The 19,531-nt window shown below is 39.2% G+C and overlaps 1 protein-coding gene across 12 annotated transcripts in view; it reads left to right on the forward strand.

The window, feature by feature from the left end:
• REPS1 (RALBP1 associated Eps domain containing 1) overlaps window positions 1-19,531 on the forward strand; it is a 72,366-nt gene that overhangs the window by 39,106 nt on the left and 13,729 nt on the right. For 8 of the 12 annotated variants that reach the window (XR_012085756.2, XR_013540596.1, XM_020815050.3 and 5 more), the window contains 5 exons: window positions 1,113-1,267; window positions 3,887-4,023; window positions 10,463-10,543; window positions 12,239-12,326; window positions 17,587-17,688. Coding sequence is in view for 10 of the 12 variants with exons in the window: in XM_020815050.3 (XP_020670709.2) it covers window positions 1,113-1,267; window positions 3,887-4,023; window positions 10,463-10,543; window positions 12,239-12,326; window positions 17,587-17,688 (563 nt within the window). In the remaining 2 variants the exon portion in view is untranslated. The remainder of the gene's footprint in view (window positions 1-1,112; window positions 1,268-3,886; window positions 4,024-10,462; window positions 10,544-12,238; window positions 12,327-17,586; window positions 17,689-19,531) is intronic. The other 4 variants (XM_020815357.3, XM_020815428.3, XM_078383318.1 and 1 more) reach the window with 1 other exon arrangement.

Genomic DNA, 19,531 nt, shown 5'->3' on the forward strand with positions numbered 1-19,531 from the left:
GGGAGTGCTACATTTTCATTCCGCCGTACATTGCTTCATCGCGCCATGGCTCTTCTATCTATCTATGTCTCTGACCTGAAAAAGCTCTGGGAGGAGTTACCTTAGGATGTCTCCTTATGCACCTTAATTAACACATGTGAAGCTGCTGGCAGAGTGAGGGTGTCTGTCAGGCACTACAGAGATGGTGTTCATATCTTGTTTTTTTCATAGTATACATTCCTTACCTATTTCATAAGTAAGGGAAGCACAATAATTGTGAACCTCAGCCATGAACATTTATTTGAAATGTCTCATCTGAGATTCTTTTTTTTTGATGGGAATATATTTTCTGAGAAATGATCAGAATTGTCAGAGGAGAGGTTTTTAGCACAGCACTAGCTCAAGGGCAAACGTGTACATGTCTTCTCTCGAGGAGCATAGAGATTCACAGGTGAATACACAATCTCCGTGTTTTCCCCCTCTCCACCAAGTACAGGAGCTTGGAGTTGGCTTTTTGGTTTGTTTCGCAAAATGGTTTATTTCTCTCAGATAGCCAACAGAACCCTCAAGTCATTTGCCTTTTAGGGCTCAAGGGCTGTCTGGATATGGCAATTGCTAAAGGTATTTTATGTGAAGGAAAGACATTGGTTTCATGGTTTGTGGTGAATATGTGGACCAATTGCTATATAGTTGCCTTCCATATCTCCTCCAGTGGAGTCATACTCTAGGAAACATGACCAGCTCCTAATTGACAGAACTGGAATCCTGTGTAGTACTGGAATTTTACTGGAGGAGTAAGCCGGGGTGGGGCAGCCCGTTACTGACTGAGGCAAGAAAGTTTCGGAAGCCTTTTTTTAACCCATGGAATAGGATATGAATGAGATGTCTTTTCTCTCTGGCCTGGAATGCTCCCCAGTTCTCTGGAGAAAATTTGAAGGCTAAAAGAAGGCCCTTCAGCCAGCAGGGACATCTCGTGTGCCATTTTGGCATTTCCCTATGTAAACCAATGCATTTTAGAACTAGACATGTGATGTAGTGAGCTTAATGTTTTCCAGATATGAACTAGAATTATATTAAACTTAAAGTGCAGTAAAAACTTGTAATTTAGATGCAATATATATATTTTCTTTCAGGGAGTTATCAGATTTTGATAAAGATGGTGCTTTAACACTGGATGAATTCTGTGCTGCTTTCCATCTAGTAGTTGCTAGGAAGAACGGCTATGATTTACCTGAGAAACTACCTGAAAGTCTAATGCCCAAGTTGATTGATCTGGAAGACTCGGCAGGTATTTTTTACCTAAAATAATTTTTATTACTTTGAAAAAAATAATTGCAAAAAAGTATGACATGTTCAGGTAATTCAAAATATACTGTTTTAAATTGTTTCACTTTTACTAGTTTTACTTTCACATATATATTTAATTATATTTCATTTAACTTACATACCATCAATTCAGTTTGACTTACAGTGTCCCTTTCCAGGATTTTCTAGAGATAAAGTACTCAGCAGTAGTTTTTGATTCCCTTCCTTTGAGAGTGCTGTAGGACTGTGTAGATTGCCCTAGGCCAGACAAGCTGGCTCTTCTCCTGCGAATCAAACTTCCAGCCTCTCACTGTGCAACCAGTTACCCAATGCACTACCCTCTTATACCTGGAAGATAAGTTATTTCTCAGTTAACTGCTCCTATAAGTTGCCTTTAGACAGCTCAAGGGAGCTATAGCAGAAACTAGGTCATCTGCATTATCCCCTTCTGATTCCATTCAGACTGTATAAGTTATACATGCCCTAAGTTCATGGGGGAAGGGCTGGGTTGTGGTATGGGAGATGTGCTTAACGCTCTGTTCTTTGCCATGTCCCTTTGTGCCATTGCAACAAAGCAGACTGAGTTCTGAGCCTGGTAAGAGTTTCCCAGGAAACCCATATTTAAGTCAGACTCTGAGAGATAACTGAAAAGTTATGATTCAGCCTGTTTCAGGGAACCCCCATTATTTCTTTTAACAATGTGCTTCAGCTTTAATAAGAAATACCTGTTCCTTATTCTCAGTGTGATCGGATATACGTGTGTTATTGTTATTTTTTCTTTTCTTTCTTAAAATACAACATAAACATAAAATATGTAAACCAAAATACAAATTGACTGTGTTCCCCACCACCATAGTCGGGACCTCTTGCAGTAATCCTCTTCTTCCTCTATCTTTATTCTTCTTCCTTTATTGTTCTCTTCTCCAGAACTGCATCAGTTCCTGATTTGGAACTTTCCCTTTTCCTCTTGCTAGCACATGTTCAAGAAATCTGCCTTATGTATCATAGAAATTATTCTTTTTTCATCTCTCCTTTCTTAACCTTTAAGTTACAAGTTAGCTTATCATTTATAGCAATGTTCCATTTTCATTATATCATTCTTCCATTCAAAATTCAGACTTTGATTTCCAATTCCTAGCTATTATTAATCTAGCTGCTGTTTATAAATTGGTACTCAATTCTTCAGTCATCTTATCATATTCCACATTCACATATATTGATAACAGAGCTATCTTAGGATTAAATTCTATATATTTTTCACATATGTCATTTAGTTCTTTAAAGATTAGTTTCCAAAATCTTTGTACTTTTTCACATTCCCACCACATATGAAAGTATGTACCAATTTCCTTCTCACATTTCCAACAGACATTCAGATAACTAGCGTTACTTTTATTCAATTCTGTCGGTGTCAAATACCATCTTAAACCCATTTTGAAAAAAATTCTCTTATTCTCACCGACATAAATTGTAAAACCCACATTTTCCACATCTTCCTCCGTTCTTCATCATTTATTCTTTTTCCTGTCTTGTTCCCACACAAACTTCAATCCTTCTAAGTCTCTTCTTTTTCTAGATCAAGCAGGAATTTCGCTGTACCCTGTGTTATTGTTATGAACAAATTGTTGAAGCCATAGTGACAATATAATGAATGAGATTTAGGATTAATCATGTAATCAGTAAACGTGCATACCCAAGATTTCAAGGTGAAACATGGGTTGTTGGGTTTTTTTGGTAGTCCAAGATAACTGTTTATTTGGATGATGGGAGCCATTTTCAGAGGGGTTTTTCTGTGAAACATCTCATAGTAGATGATCTGTAACAGTTCTCTGATGCCATAAAGAAGTCCAAGACAGGAAAAGTTCTTATTCCTGCTTATAGAATGGCCTGACAGGTAGTGACAACTGTGGATATCCTGGTTGAATAGCAAGTAGGTGATAGCAAGTCGGTGTCATCTACAGTCTTTTAGAGATTGTCTGAAAGTCCGTTGTCTGCTCTGATCTTTCTGGATATTCACCAGTGTAGTCAGAGTGCTCATGAGCTATGGCTTGGTAGCTGTAAAGTACATGAGAATAGGAAGCACCTGGTTTTTCATTTTATTTATTTATTAAACAGAAAACTAAATTTGTAAGTTAGTTAACTGATAGGAACATGTTTTAAAACAATAGTATTAGGGTTTGTCCCCAAAAATATAGAAGCTTTCATTTCATTTCTGCAATGTCTATGTTTATGTAGTATGTTAGATTCCAAGCTAGCAGAGTGGATCTCTGCTTATGGCTTTTCTGTCTCTTTCAGTCTCCCACCACAGCCCCCTATGCCCACAGGTCATTCTTTTGTTTCTTGTGGAATGGTGCGTGAGGGAGTGCAGCAGCTGGTGGTGGGAAGGGAAACTGGAAGAATTCAGTGGAGGCAAAGCACAAGCCTCTCCTTCTCAAAAAAGACTTCTATGGATTGAAGCCAAATTATGTATATCAACATTTTTGTTAGCTAGCTGACTTCTATGAGTATTAAAGGAAGTGATGTAAAGAATGAATGACAGTTAATACTTAGATTATATCATAAAACCTTAAGACATTAACACACTGTTATTTGGCTTTTATAGTGGTTCCTGTTTCAGAAGTGGGGGATCAGTCTGGTGAGGTAGGTTATGCAAGTTCACCAGCAGAAGCACCTCCGAGCAAATCACCATCAATGCCATCACTAAATCAGACATGGCCTGAACTGAATCAAAGCAGTGAGGTTAGCGAAAATGTCTTCTCATTTATAGAAATGCTTTCCTTTAAGAACTAATGCATAGCACAAAATAGATGCATGTGCACAATAGAATCTGCATTTTGTGCCTCATTTTGAGAGTTTACTGAAATAACCAACAAGTATTTATAGCCTTGCTCCCAAGTGATAAGAAGATATTTTGGGATTGAATGGTTGTTCTGGGTTTTTCGGGCTCTTTGGCTGTGTTCTGAAGGTTGTTCTTCCTAACATTTCGCCAGTCTCTGTGGCCGGCATCTTCAGAGGACAGCAACCTGTGCTCTGGTGTAGTTGGCTTGGGAGTCAATATTTTGGGATTGTCAATAAATGTTCAACTATGACTTTGATCGAAAATAAGAGTGCTCATTTTTCTTCTTTGTTCCCTTGTTGGTTTTTAAAGGTGGGTTGTTGAATTAGTTGGTGTGACGGACAGCTCACACGTCACTCATATCAGTCAGGTTAGAGCTGTGGTGTGGGAGCCTATGACAGGACAGGACGGGCGGAACCAACGGAACTAGGGTAGAAAAAAAGACAGTTGGGACAGTTAAGGCCAGTTAGGGGAGTTAGAAGAAGAGACAGGGATATATAGAGAGATTTATAGAGTTAAAAGGGATAGTTAAGGAAAGATTGAAAACAAGTACAGTGGTGCCCCGCATAGTGAGGTTAATCCGTTCCGGATTAACCCTCGCTATGAGGAAACATCGCTAAACGGGATGCAAAATGCCATTGGAACGCATTAAACTTAGTTTAATGCGTTCCAGTGGCTTCTATACTCACTGTTAAGCAAAGTTTCCTCATAGCGCCGCCATTTTCGAGCCCTCGGTAAGCGAGGGCAGGGCGTGAAAATGGTTGCGGCGGCCATTTTGGGTCGTCCAACGGCCATTTTGTAAAAGGCGAAAGATTTATACAATCTGGAGCCGCCGAACAGCTGATTTCCTGGCGTCGCAATGCGAAGATCGGTAAGCGAAACGCTTACCGATCTTCGCATTGCGAGTTTTGGCCATAGAGGCCATCGGTAAGTGATCGCATTAGCGATCTCAAAAAAGAGATCACTATGCAATTTCGTCGTTATACGGTGCGCTCGTTAAGGCACCAGTGTACTTGGAAAGTTGGTGTGGTTAGGATTGGAAAGAGTTAAAAGTGCTAAGAAATAAATAAATAGTTGAATATAGTAATACCTGGATTAAAGTGAATCTCCATAAGCAAACATAAATGTAATCAAAGCAGCATTTATTGAATGAATAATAAAAGACCATCCATGATTTTCTTTATGTGATTTACCTACAAACCCATAAATAAACATTGTTATTTGACAGCACTGATCTAATAGTCATATTTGGTACAGTGAGGAACATACCGTCTGGTGGCAGCGAAAAAGGGTGAAAAGTACATGTTGTGCCTGAAAGGGAACCTGGGTGTGTAGAAAAACCAACAGGGGAACTAGGGGTGCGTGACAGTTGGTGACTTCTGTTTTCTTCTGGATGTGGTATTATGCCTTTCGTTAGTTCAGCTGTGTGTGATAGTTACATATGTCGATTTAGGAAGCCATGATGACAGTGTATTATGATGTAGAAGTTGAAGACTTAACAGCAATATTGCCAGTGCAAAAGAGACAGCAATATTGCCAGTGCAAAAGAGACAAGTTTTGAGTAGATTTTAAGACTGCCCTTTTTGGTCTCTGCACCATAAGAACTAGATGCAAGTTTTTCATTGTGCTAATTGAATGTCTGATAGTAGCTAGGCTTCTGTTTAAACAAACATTTCTTCAAATAAAGCTTAAGCATAATCTTTCTCTAGTTTACAAGAAACAAATGTTCTGTTATGGCAGTCATATTAGTTCCTTAGTTAAATCTCTGCAAATGACATAGCTGTAGATAGTTTCACAGATATTCTGATCAACATTCTAATCTTAGTTCTAAGGTATAGTAGAGAGGAGATTTTTGCAGATTCACAAATGAGACTCATCAGGTAGTATGATGGCATTAGGATTTACCCAGATTGACTTGGAGGAAGAAAAGCAATAAACAAACTCAAAATTCTCTGCATCCTTCTTGAAAGCTCCTTCGTAACTGAAGAACAGTAAGTGATCACAGTAAGGAATACTCCCCCTAGTGATCACTCAGATAGTTCTTATATTGACTAGGATGGAAATAATTTTAGGGGCTGACATAGACAAAGAAGCCAATTGTGGTCCCAAATGGTATAAAATTCTCTTTCTGAAGTCACCATTTGAGATACTTAATATAAAGACTTCAATTAGTGAAAGATCAGGTTTTTACCTGGACTGTTAGTAAGCACCAGCAATTACTATGAAATCTTCAATCATAACTAAGAACTATTTCTGAGAATATCAGGGTAGAGAAACATGATTAAACTGCACAATAATACTTGTGTCACACTTCTCAATTATTAAGGTTAATTTTTTCTAAAACCAGTGCCCCTGCCTCACCCCCATATCCCTTTCTTTTTTTCCCTCAAAAACGGTGGAACATGATGCTTAATTTAGAGGCCATGGATCCACATGCCTGTATTTCAGTTGTTTGACGTGTGGATTTGTGTGGAGATTATTTTTAAAATACTATCATCCAGCAATCACCTGCTTAAATGCAGAAGTAGACTTGTGCTTATCTTTTCAGAGTCTTTTACCAATTGAAATCTGATTGAGAAAATCTGACGTTTTGTATTGGGAATGTTGTCAGTATGGGAAATGTTTGCTTACATTGAGCTGTTTGTTTATTTGGCATTTTGATATAACAGTGTTTTCTAACTTGCATTTAGTTCTCATGGTAGACATATTCAAAATGTCACATTTCATGTTTTGGTTAACTAGATTAAATTAATAACCAGATGAAATTACAGTGAGTCAGCCACTAGAAGTAAAGGGATCTAAAATTCCCAAAGGAGGAGGTTTAACTGAAGTGAGATATTGCTTCAGAATTTTCTTTTAAAGCTTTTGTCTGTGTTGCTTTAGAACTATCATTTACAGCTGATCCTCATTTCAAAGCAATTTGGTAATCCATTTATTAAGGTGTAATAGTTAATACTGAAAGTATATTAATTGCCATTGCAGTAGTACCTCGGTTTACGAAATTAATGCACTGTATGGGACGTTACGTAAAGAGAAAAATTCGTAAAGCAAAACGTGGATTGCCATAGGAATGGGGGCAGTGCTATAAACCTCCAGGCACAATGCATCTTGGGGAAGCTTTATTCGTATTCTGAAAAAAACTGGGGGGGGGTGTAAACTGAGGCGTTATTATCTATTGATTTCGGTTCGTAAACCAAAAATTACATTAGCCGAGACGTTCGTAAACGGAGGTACAGTGGTGCCTCGCATAATGATCGCTCCGTTTAGCGATGAAATCACTTTGCTATGGACTTTTTGCCATCGCAAGAGCGATCGCTTTGCGATGGCCCCTATGGGGAAAATTCACTTTGCGATGATCGTGGGGGAGCGCTCCCCTACAATCATCGCAAAGGCCCCGCCGGTCAGGTGTTCCAAAAAACAGGCTTTGCGCTGCTCGCGGGGAAGCACTTCCCCGGGAGCAGCCCAAAGGCTCGCTTTTTGGAACAGCTGACCGACAGGCGTTTGGGCTGCTCGCGGCAAAGCGCTTCTCCGGGAGCAGCCCCAACGCCCGCCCCTCAGCAGTTCCTAAAGGCGGGCGTTGGGGCTGCTCCGGAGAAGCGCTTCTCTGGGAGAAGCCCAAATGCCTGCCCCTCAGCTGTTCCTAAAGGCGGGCATTGGGGCTGCTCCGGAGAAGCGCTTTTCCGGGAGAAGCCCAAACGCCTGCCCCTCAGCTGTTCCTAAACAGAAGCCCCCACCCTCCTGGCCAAGCGCCGGCCAGTCAGCCGGCCGAAAAAGCCAGCGTGCGCTCGGAAGGAGGGCGGGGGAGCCTTCTCCTGCCCGAGCGCCAGCCCCATTTTTGGCCAGCTGATCGGCGATTCTGAAATGGCCGCCGCAACCATTTTCGCGCAATTTCCTCGCTTACTGAGGGCGAGAAAATGGCAGCGCTATGGAGGATCTTCGCATAACAGTGAGTTTTCGCCCCATAAGAACGCATTAAACAAAGTTGGGGTTTTCCCACCCGCATTGCGATGTTTCCGGATAGCGACAATTAATCCGGAACGGATTAACGTCGCTATGCGGGGCACCACTGTACTACTATACTGGCGATATAAAGTACTTCTTGAAGAGGGATTATCAGGGTTGCGGCCAATGACTGTAGTATATTCGTGAGGTGAATACAAGATAATTGGATTGCAGTAAGAAACGATTAAAAAAATTATAAAGAACAAGAGCAAATGTGAACCCCTTCAGTTTGCTATACTTAAATGTGACAGGATCTCTCAGTGCACAAATCACAAAGAGAACAGGTGGATTTGTAGTATGCAGGCATGAAAATAGATGTTCATCAGGATCAGTTAAGGCTGATCACCATTGACAGAAGCAGCATCACATTCAGACAACTCAAGAAAAGTTGTTCTCCCTGGCTATTGTTTCTCAGCAGTTAGTAATGTGGTGACTGTTAAGTGCCTGGTTTGGTCTTGGGATATATTTGACATAAATCACAAGCAGCATGTTTTTTGCAGTTCAGACACATCATAAAAAGTCTTACAATGAAAATTGTGAAAAATACCTAAAGCTTCAGGCATTATATAGTGCACGAGGTCCCAAGGTGGCTTGCATTAAAATATTGTATTTAATGCTAATGGTGAATATACAAATACAAAAGGATCAAACAAATACCATATGAAAAAAACATCAGCAACTCCAAAGCACTAAGGTACAACAGTCCATTGAAAAACATAAGCAGCATAAAAACTCATTCAACACATACTATACTAAGGAACAGAATTTCAGCCAATGTGTTTGAAGCATTGATTTTCTGCTTCTTCATATTAGAAAACATTTATTCTCAGTATAGGACATACTGTATTTTTAGAGCTCTAACTAATTGAAGATCCAGATACAAAAGTTACCTTTTTCTAATTAACTATCTAATGTATCCCTTTTTCTAATTAACTGTCTAATGTATCCCTTGTAAATTCTCCCAGCCACATATGAACTGTTTCTCTGTGAACAGCTGTTCCTGTAATCAGGCCATGCTCATATGGTTGGTGAGTCAAACATTCTCCAACCATATAGCAGATATTCATGAGTAAGCAGTTCCAGTGTTGCTTGGTGACCCCCAAAAAGACTGTTTAAAACAGGTTTGTAGCATTTTGATTTGACTAATAATTACTCACCACTCAACTAACTGAGGCGCAATAACATTCCTCCTGAGAATTCATCTAACTTTCAATCTTAGACTAAATCCTTAATTGCTTTGATGCTTTATGATTCCTTTTATGTCCATGTCTTTTTTTTAGCTTAAAAATCTTACTTGAAACTTAAGTATTATAATAGAGCATGTCTTAATTGTGTTGAAATAATTGCCAAGGCAGATTTCTTCCTTATTGACGAAGTTCAAAATTGTCATCCTTTGAATTGTTTCAGTTCTAAATTTAATGTTTCTATATCTGTATAAAATGAACTGAGAAACATTTCAGGGATTGCATTGGCAAACTGAATGTGGTTTTATAAGTACTTTCTAATATTTTATAACAAACTAATTTTTTAAAAAAATCCCAAAATTCTAGGAAAACAAGACTTTTCATAGTATGTATTGATCGTAGCAATCCGTGGCTGCGAGCTAATGCTATAATTTGATATCTGGTGCTAGTGGGTTGGAGACTTCCTTGCCTTCCCCTTTCTGTTGTACTCCTTTAAAAAAAGGTTTAAAATTATGTTCTCTGTTTCCCTGGTGATATAAAGCTTCATGTATACATATAATAGTGTGAATAACGCACTCAGAAAATTGCAGACAAAAGTTAGAATCATATTAAAAGGAAAACATTTAACTGAAAAGACTAAAGTAAATGAGAATTAAGCCTCTGTATAACTAAACAAAATTCAATTTATCTTTGGATAGTGCCAGTAAATCCACTTCAGAGAGTTTCCCAGCCTCCCCTGTCAGTTTTTTAAGAGTATACACATGGCTGCAGGAAGAAGGTTGGGAGGTGTTGATCCTAGTGGAAACAGTGAGACCTTGCAGACATACACCATTCGATTTTGGCCAGATAATTTCAAAAGGTTGCAACTTACAACCAACTTTTGTTTGATGGTAAACTTATATGCTTTCTTTCATGTTAAGAAAAAGTTTTGCTCATAGTGATTTCTTTAGCCCATATGGTACTTGGAACCGATGAATAATCTTGGCAGTGTTGACAAATTGCAAAAAAAAGGAACCTCAGTTATGCTTTTTGAAATTGTATATTGACAATGTTTATAAATAAAACCAGAGCCAATGCAACCTCTGAACTAACCTAAATCTTCAGGGAGCCTTTAGTCTTTCTGTCATGCTGACTTGTCTCTCCTCTGTCTGTTCAGCAGTGGGAGACATTTAGTGAACGCTCCTCAAGCTCACAAACTCTGACCCAATTTGATTCTAACATTGCACCAGCTGATCCTGTAAGTCAATCACTTAGCCTGCTTGTTTGACATTAATTTTATTAACTCTGAATTTTCATTAATTGTATTTTGCCTGTTAATGCATGGTTCAACAGCGCTTGTGGAGAGTGGTGGCAGAATTGATCATCTTATTTATTTTAAAATTCACTAGAGGAGTCTTGCTATTTCTACACCACCAAAAAAATGTAGAATAGTTTATATTCTATGTTTCTGCAAGAATGGAATGGGATAGAATTTTTGTTTATTTTGGGAAAATGTGATATTGACTTTAGAGGTACTGGCTTATATGTGACTATTTGGCCTCAAGAGAACTTTGTCTTATCAATTTGTGCACTCCCTCCCCTCCCATACAGTGTTTTTCTCATTTAGGTTTACCTGCACTATTATTCTGCCTTCTAATTCTTCCAGTCTCCAAGCTTTGGCATACAATTGCACAGAATCTTCATAATATTCACATGATAGGCCACAACACATACAGTTCTCTCTGTATGGTAGGAAAACATTTTTGGGGCCCTTTTCCCAAGTTCACAAATTCTGTTTCTCCTCATTGTCACCTGTGACTTTAAATATGCATTTCCCAAAGCTAGACACTGATTCAAAAGTTAAAGAAGGTTGTGAACTTAAAAACATACCATAGACGAGGAAGGTTCAAACCAAAGCAAAGTGTGGGAATAAGAATGTTTGTGCCTCTGAGATGGAATCACGTGTTTTCTGTCAGTCTTTTTTTTTAAGGGAGTGTTATCTGCTGAAAAGTGTGAAGAAACTTTAAAAAAACATATTTCCAAAAATGTTTGTGTTGTCTGCATTTGAAACTACTGTATATAATTTAGGTGAAACGTTTAGGTGTAGCTTCCAAATGGTGGCTTGAGTAATTATTCTTGAACTGTGGGGCAGGCCTCCACTGAAGAAAGCAGAAGACAGCTGGAGTGGAGGCAGAGTGCAAAGTTCTAGCCAGGGAGAACTTAGGGCATGTTGAATCACTTTACTCCTGGCAAGTTTAACATACGAACCATAGAAGCTGCAGCAAGCCAAAGAATATATGGCACCTTGCTTCCTGAATCCTTCCTTGGTTGGTTTAAGGAGGAGCTATGCCATTTTCTAGTTGTCTTCTTATGTCAGTGTGGAATTAATGCCTCGCCTCACAAATTCTTATGTGTATTCCCAGTTGTATCTCCATCATCCTGGACACGATTGGGGAATCTCTTTGGAGCCTCTACTTGTTGTTTGCTTAGATATAAGTATTCAGATTACCAGAAACTCTGCATTATTAAGGTTCCCAGTCATGGAAGTTCAAACTTCCTTGGAGGAACTTGAGGACTGGAAGATTGAGCCCAACATATGCAGTCTGCATGCCTCTGGAGGGACATCTGTTCTATATAGTCATACAGTGAAATATGGCTTTGTGTATTTTCCTGTTCGCGTATCAAGAGCACTCCACAGATATAATCAGGAAGGAGAAATGTAAAGATACTTAAGAGAATGCCCAGAGCCTAATCCATGTACTGTAGGTAATACTGTACAAAAAAATGAAAGAGGAGGCCCCTGTCTCTAGGGATTTCAGTCTGAAAACAAGCAAGCTAAGTAAGGGGAAAGGCAAGTAAATGTTGATAAGATAGTGTGTGTTGTAAGATAATATACAGTCTGCTCATTTTAGAATGATTGGTTTAAACTAAGTAAGTTGTGTCCCTCTTTCAGGATACCGCTATTGTTCATCCTGTTCCTATTCGAATGACACCAAGCAAAATCCACATGCAGGAAATGGAGCTTAAACGAACTGGAACTGGTAAGCGGCAGTTCTTACAATGGTGCCTTTTAAAACATATAAGTAAAGAGCTGAGCATTTGTTTGTCCAAGTTGTATTAGCTCTTGGTTAAAAGCCTAATGAATTAAAATATTTTCATTTTAGTTCTTCTAAAACACAGAAGTGTTTCTTAGCCAATAATGTTCTTTTCCCATTGGGCAGAATGAATTCTAAGCTTTGTAGTATGCTTTGTGGTACGTGTCTGTAAATGGAAGAATCTGGTGGACTGCCTTGGGCAAATTTTGGCACTGAAAAGAAGGACTTAAAATATGGCCATTGCTTGGGATATATTTCAAATTATCTTGAAGATGTTATGCCCTGTTATGCTTACTTAGTGCAAGACCTCATTCTTTATCCATTTACCATTCAGCTGACTGGATTGAAGGCCTCCTCTGTTGTAGCATGTAGGCTGTGTGGGCCCCTCCCCTTCCATGAATTTTTAGTTATAAAGGGTTTCAAGCACTGAGCTTAATTTTAAGGTTTTCTTATCCCTTCTGCTTTTATCTGGTTTTAGCTGTCTATTTTATTATGCTCTTTCAAATTTATGAGAGAAAATACACAGCCGAGACACCGTTAATCCCTATCCTGGTTCTTTTTTCTCTCCCCTGAGAGAGAAGGCTTTCTCTCCCCTTACACACACACAGGAGTTTGTTCTCTCATGGATGCTTTTGCTACCTAGTAACAGAAGATGATACTGCATGCTACAGGGAGATAAAAATTAACCAACATTAATTAATCTTTAAGAAACAAACAAAATAATTGTGAAGTGCACAACCCTAAAGTTCTCGCACAAGCCAGGTTTCAGGTGTCTCAATTTACACTCTTGGAGCTATGTGGAGACAGATATGTACATTTTTTTATAATTTTTTTATAAATAAAGACTATAGTCTGTCTTCAATCCCATGTCTTAAAGATAGGCAGCTGATGTCACAGATTTATAACTAATAGTTGGCAACATCTTCTAAAAATAGGGTTCCTTGCTCATGCAGAATGGAAAGGCTGCCAGGACTTTGAAACTCAAGAGAAAATGACACAGCCATAAAGGGAATAGATATTGACAAAAGCCTAGTTAGGAGAACAGAATTCTTGTAAGCCACACAAGCCGCACTTCCCTGATCTGGGCTAATGCTGCATAATTAAAAGAGAGCACAGCTGAGAGAGATGAGATTTCCCAGTTTTCAATTGTAATAATGTGTGTCAGGTTAGTTCTATCAACCACAGTTGAATCATGAATAAGAGTCGTTTTATTTCTGACTGACCTGGCATTGAACAACAGCGCAGCTGGACCCATAATTTTTTATTAAATCTTCCATTGACTGTCTTACCGTTTTCTCTTGTTTGGTGGTAGTTCTGATGTTTTTAGAAAATGATACACATGAAAATCTGTTCTGAAATGGGGATGAGTACGGCACCATAGAGTCGGACACGACTGGACTAAATGTCAAGGGGAATCTTTACCTTTACCTAACTACAGTTCATTGTTGTATTTTTATTTTTATATATATATATAGATATAGATATAGATATAGATATAGATATAGATATAGATATAGATATATAGATATATAGATATATATAGATATAGATAGATAGATAGATAGATATAGATATAGATATAGATATAGATATATAGATATATAGATACACACACACACACACACACACACACACACACACACACACACACACACACACACACACACACACACACCAGCCACTAGCTACCCGGAGCACTCTGGGAGGTTCATACTCAGACAAAACTTTAATTAATGTAGTCAAGCTGTTCCCTAAATCATAGTTAAGACTAACCATAGTTTAGGATGCAGGTATGATAGGTTTAGAATGGAGGAGGCAATGATACAACTTTGTTTTGTGTGTATGTTCACATAAACATGTGATTCTTCTTCGTGGCCTCTGTGAATACACACATATGGGTTTAGTCTGCGCCTGCGCTGACATTCTCAGAGCATTCCAGAGCTAAAAGTAACAATTTTATGGTATGATCCCCCATGAGGCACAAGCTCCTCCCACCCAAGATTCCCCTCAGTTCCTTTTTTCTGCCGTGCTGTAAAGTTCTACAGAGCATAGAGCTATTTCCACAGGGGTTTTTCCCCTTAGCTTATTGATCAATCCCCTCTAAATTGGATTCTTTCCCTTCTCAATTATCTAATCTATGATCCCCCGTGAGTTGTTTTCTTTTTTGCTTGCCAGCTGTTTGGCTTACCCCCCTCCCTCCCACACACACACTTCAACTATATCTGGAGTTTCAGCCTCCCAGACATTTCGGTTCATAAAAAATGTCACCACATCTCTCAAGGTTACATTATATAATTGTCTTTGTTCCTCTTTGAGTAACGTTAGACTTACTCTTTTGTCTATATCCTCCAAGAAGAGACCTCTGCCTCCTGAACAAACATGCCATATTCCAAGTTCCTACATCTGGCTTATGCAATGGCTTCTACTTCTGTGCTATTATATACACAGAAAGGACAGAGGCATCCGTCCCATCCTTGGTCTCAGAAATCTTTTAATGTGTATTCTACCATAGGTTTCAGATTCCACCCTCAACACTATTATCTAATCAGTAATTCCTAAGGTTTCACTACCATTTGATTTTTCAACATCTGCAAGGTCTTTCAGATGGTACAGGGCATCAGTTTGATAATAACCTTCCCCTGCAAAATATGGACATCTACCTGTACTGGTACTATGGCGTATATTTTTCTTTAAAAAAAATACTAGCAAACATCTCCCCAGATTTATGACCTCCACGGCTTCAGTGCTAAAGCAATACAGACCAAGTAGAGGATCCCTAATCCAAGTAACTGCAAGTTCGGTTCTGTCACCGTTGGGAAGTACCGACCTTCGATGTATTCACTGGGGTCCGTACGCCGACGTACGCTTTTATTGCTCCTGTGCAGGTGCGGATGGAAACACTGTCAGGGACATTTTCATATGGCAGTGGACAGGGAATCTGCCATAACTCTTCCCTCCTATACCTTTTATTCTACGGATTTTCCATCACCATAATTCCTAATCAAACATGATCCAAATACCTCTTTGATGACCAAGGTAGTCCTAGTTCGCCTGTCTCAGATCGATATAGACAGGCACATGTGAGTTCCCTCTGGTGACTTACCTCCTATCTTTGGAGGGAAGGATGGTCTACCATCCACATCTATTGGCCATGAACTTGCCAACCTGGAAACTACTCCCACTTTGGCATCAGTGCTTGATCGAGCTTGAAAACCATAAACTCGATGTCGATTTGTAAATAAATGAAATCTTTATTAAATATAATGAAACAAAGAACTACCTTACCAACATTCTTTGAAACTGTTGCCTACTTGGCTTTCTATTTATGCTTTAAAATGTTATATATCTGCTACTGCTGCCCATTAACCAGATGATTCTGGTACATAGGACTTTTGTCTCATTCTAGGGTCAAACATCTTTTCACAGGACTCAGTACCACCTGTCCTCCATATAAACGCATTGTTCCTCAATGGTCTATAGATCATTCTAAATTCACTCATGTGCCCGCCATTCGAGCCCATTTTCTCTTCAAATGCGAAATTACTTACTTTGAACAGCCTTCCTGGTGGCTGTCATATCTGCCAAGGGAACATGGGAAATAGCTGGATTGTGATTCGATCCACCTTTTATTCAATTTTCCTGATAAAGTGACTTCCTACCTTAATGTCTCATTTCTGACCTTTTCGACTAGTTTTCATGTTTATCTGTGCTTCATCTTACCATCATTCTTCAGATCACCATCATCTCCTCTAGAGCACATGCTCCACAATAATTATGTAAGACGCTCACCAGCATTTTGTCTGGACACTACCAGAGCTTCTAAACAGATGACAGGCTCTTTTGATGCTTTCATTCTTTTAATTTCGAAAGTCCAGTTTCATCCTATCCATCTCTAGATCGATGGTCCACACTGTATCTATGGCTTGCCAGTGGTCAGATGAGTCACCGTCTAATCAGCTTTAGCCTCGCTCCATGGAGTGCTGTCTACCTTGGCTGCATCCAGAGTAGAATCGAGATTCTTGACATTACCATGCAGCAATATGATCCATGCCATTTACCTTTGTGGGGCACTACTGGCTACATGTAGGTACGCGCAGTAACACTGGATTTGGCAGAAATGTGTTGGCATCCTTCCTACCGTGATGTCCCACCTGCCAATAAGTAAGCTTGCCAGTCACCCATATGTGTGTATTCACAGAGGCCACGAAGAAGAAAGAAAGGTTACTTACCTGTAACCATGGTTTTTCGAGTGGACCTCTGTGAATTCACACTACCCGCCCATCCTCCCCTCTGTCCGTCACAGGTATCTTATTGTTGTATAACTCTCGTGCCCGGCGGACAAATTGCAGGAACTGAGGGGAATCTTGGGTGGGAGGAGCTTGTGCCTCATGGGGGATCATACCATAAAATTGTTACTTTTAGCTCTGGAATGCTCCGAGAATGTCAGCGCAGGCGCAGACTAAACCCATATGTGTGAATTCACAGAGGTCCACTCGAAGAACCATGGTTACAGGTAAGTAACCTTTCTTTTTCATTAGAACGTAATTCTGTTGAACTACTGAATTTTGTTTACAAATTTCATAATGTTATGTTGTGTGCAGTGAATTGGAAATATCAACATTGATATTTCAGCGGGTTTCATTTTAATGGAAAATATGTTAGTATGACTATAAAGCCATTTTCTTTTTGCTTGTAATAATTAGATTAAATCCAACAGTTAGTTTCCAGTTAGAATAAACCAGTTGAATGAATGAGATATGCCATGTCAGTACTGACGTTAATTCATTTGGTTTATTGGCTCAAATCCAGTGGTAAGTTGCAACTAGAATAGGCCCATTGTTCTCTTGATTCAGCAGGTTTTACTCTAGTTGCAACTTAGCACTGAATTTCTGCTACTGTGTCTGCTGTAGTTAGAATGGACTATTGGATTTAATCCAGTGTTTCTATAATACTTAGCACCCTTCAAGAAGACAAAGGCGTGAACCCTAACTTTATTTCCATGAATAGAACAGGGTTAACAATTGCAGAGAGGTGTAATACAGCTGGCTGCCAATGGGGGAAGGGATTAGCAGAAGTCACATACATAAGAAACCTAGGGTTATACTGTATCAGGGTTCCAATATTAGCAGAAACTTGCTATCACAGAAAACATAAGCTTACTACAACTCTTTCAAAAAATATATATATATATGCAATTCTTCTTCAGATCACACAAACCCGACGAGTCCTTTACTTGTGAAGTCACCTGATCTTGCAGAAGAAAGTAAAATAAGTTCATCTGTAAAATTTGTGGGAGGAAATACAGTTGGCAAGTATTACGTTTACTTCCCCAGTAGAATGTGAGTGTGTTCCAGTTCTATGAAAGTATTACTTCAACCTGACAATATCTTGGCTGCTCTGCTTTATTGTTCCTTTAGGAAATAGCTGTACCAATTTGTCTAAAATGGTGGGTTTTTTTTGTTTTTGTTTTTGTTTTTTCATTCAAAGTTGTCTACTACTGGCCTGGATTATAATTCAGACTACACAGATATTAGGCTGAAAATCCTTTCCCAGAAAACAAGTAGCAGTATTTCTTGAAATGTTTTTAGATGTTGTTAGCTATTTATATCCTTTGTGTTTTTTAATAACTTTACAAATGCATTTTCTTAGGAAGCAGTGTATGGAACAGCTACTAATTCCCACATATATGGTAGTGGAAAAAGTGTTCATGCTTTACAGATTACACATGTCTTACATAGATTCAGTATGTGTTGGAACAAATGTGTGAAGCCTCCTTCAAGGTAGAAATTATCTTAGTACGTTCTTGGCAACTTCTGGGGCTGTGTTCATAGTCTGAACTGTGTGATTTCTGCTTTCCCACCTATATAGTAGACATGGTCTAGAGGGGCGGGGTAAAAATCAAATAAATAAAAAAATAAATAAATATAGCTTATCTAAACAGTTACCATTAGTGAAACGTTTAAGGATGGGATTAGCAGAACCGACAGCCCCATGGAGCAAATAATTGCTAGAGACAGCTTATGGAGGAGGTTGTACAGCAGCAAGCTTGCCTAGCTCCATGCCCAGCATGGACATATGATTTCTTTTTAAAATTATTTTTAATTGAGGTGTACATGGAGTACAACTAGCTCTGAGGTTTTAGGGAGTAAATGTAAATGGTGGGTTCTGCTGGGGATTTGCTGTGTGCCAGTCTATCTAACATCTGTTAAAGACAAAGAGGTATGTTTCCTTCCTACCTTTGCTTACAGTTGTGTTCAAAATTATTCAACCCCCACTGAAATTGAATGTTTTGGCCATTTTGACATTGATTTTGATCATTCAGTCATCTTGCTTACATTTACATGAAAGAGGCACTTGTAGGTCAGAGAAATATAACCTTAAGTTTATAATGAAATAACCACAAATGTCTTTTCTGTGCTCACATCATTATTAGTTTTTATTCAACCCCCAAGTGACATTCAATCTTAGTACTTAGTACAACATCCTTTTACAGTTATAACAGCTTTTAAACGTGAAGCATAGCTTGACACAAGTGTCTTGCAGCGATCTACGGGTATCTTCGCCCATTCTTCATGGGCAGAAGCCTCCAGTTCAGTCAAATTCTTAGGCTTGCGCACTGCAACTGCTTTCTTTAAGTCCCACCAGAGGTTCTCAATCGGATTTAAGTCTGGTGACTGCGATGGCCACTCCAAAATGTTCCAGCCTTTCCTCTGCAACCATGCTCTAGTGGACTTGGAGGTATGCTTGGGATCATTGTCCTGTTGAAAGGTCCAATGTCTCCCAAGCCTCAGGTGTGTGACGGACTGCATCACATTTTCATCCAATATCTCCTGGTACTGAAGAGAATTCATGGTACCTTGTACACGCTGAAGCTTCCCTGTACCTGCAGAAGCAAAACAGCCCCAAAGCATTATTGACCCTCTGCCATGCTTCACAGTAGGCAAGGTGTTCTTTTCGTCATATGCCTTGTTCTTCCTCCTCCAAACATAGCGTTAATCCATGGGCCCAAACAGTTCTAATTTTGTTTCATCAGTCCACAGAACACTATCCCACAACTTTTGTGGTTTGCCCACATGACTTTTGGCATACTGCAGTCGACTCTTCTTATTCTTGGGAGACAGCAAGGGGGTGCGCCTGGGGGTTCTGGCATG

The sequence above is a fragment of the Pogona vitticeps genome, chromosome 1 (assembly GCF_051106095.1).
Source record: "Pogona vitticeps strain Pit_001003342236 chromosome 1, PviZW2.1, whole genome shotgun sequence".
NCBI classification, from domain to species: domain Eukaryota; kingdom Metazoa; phylum Chordata; class Lepidosauria; order Squamata; family Agamidae; genus Pogona; species Pogona vitticeps.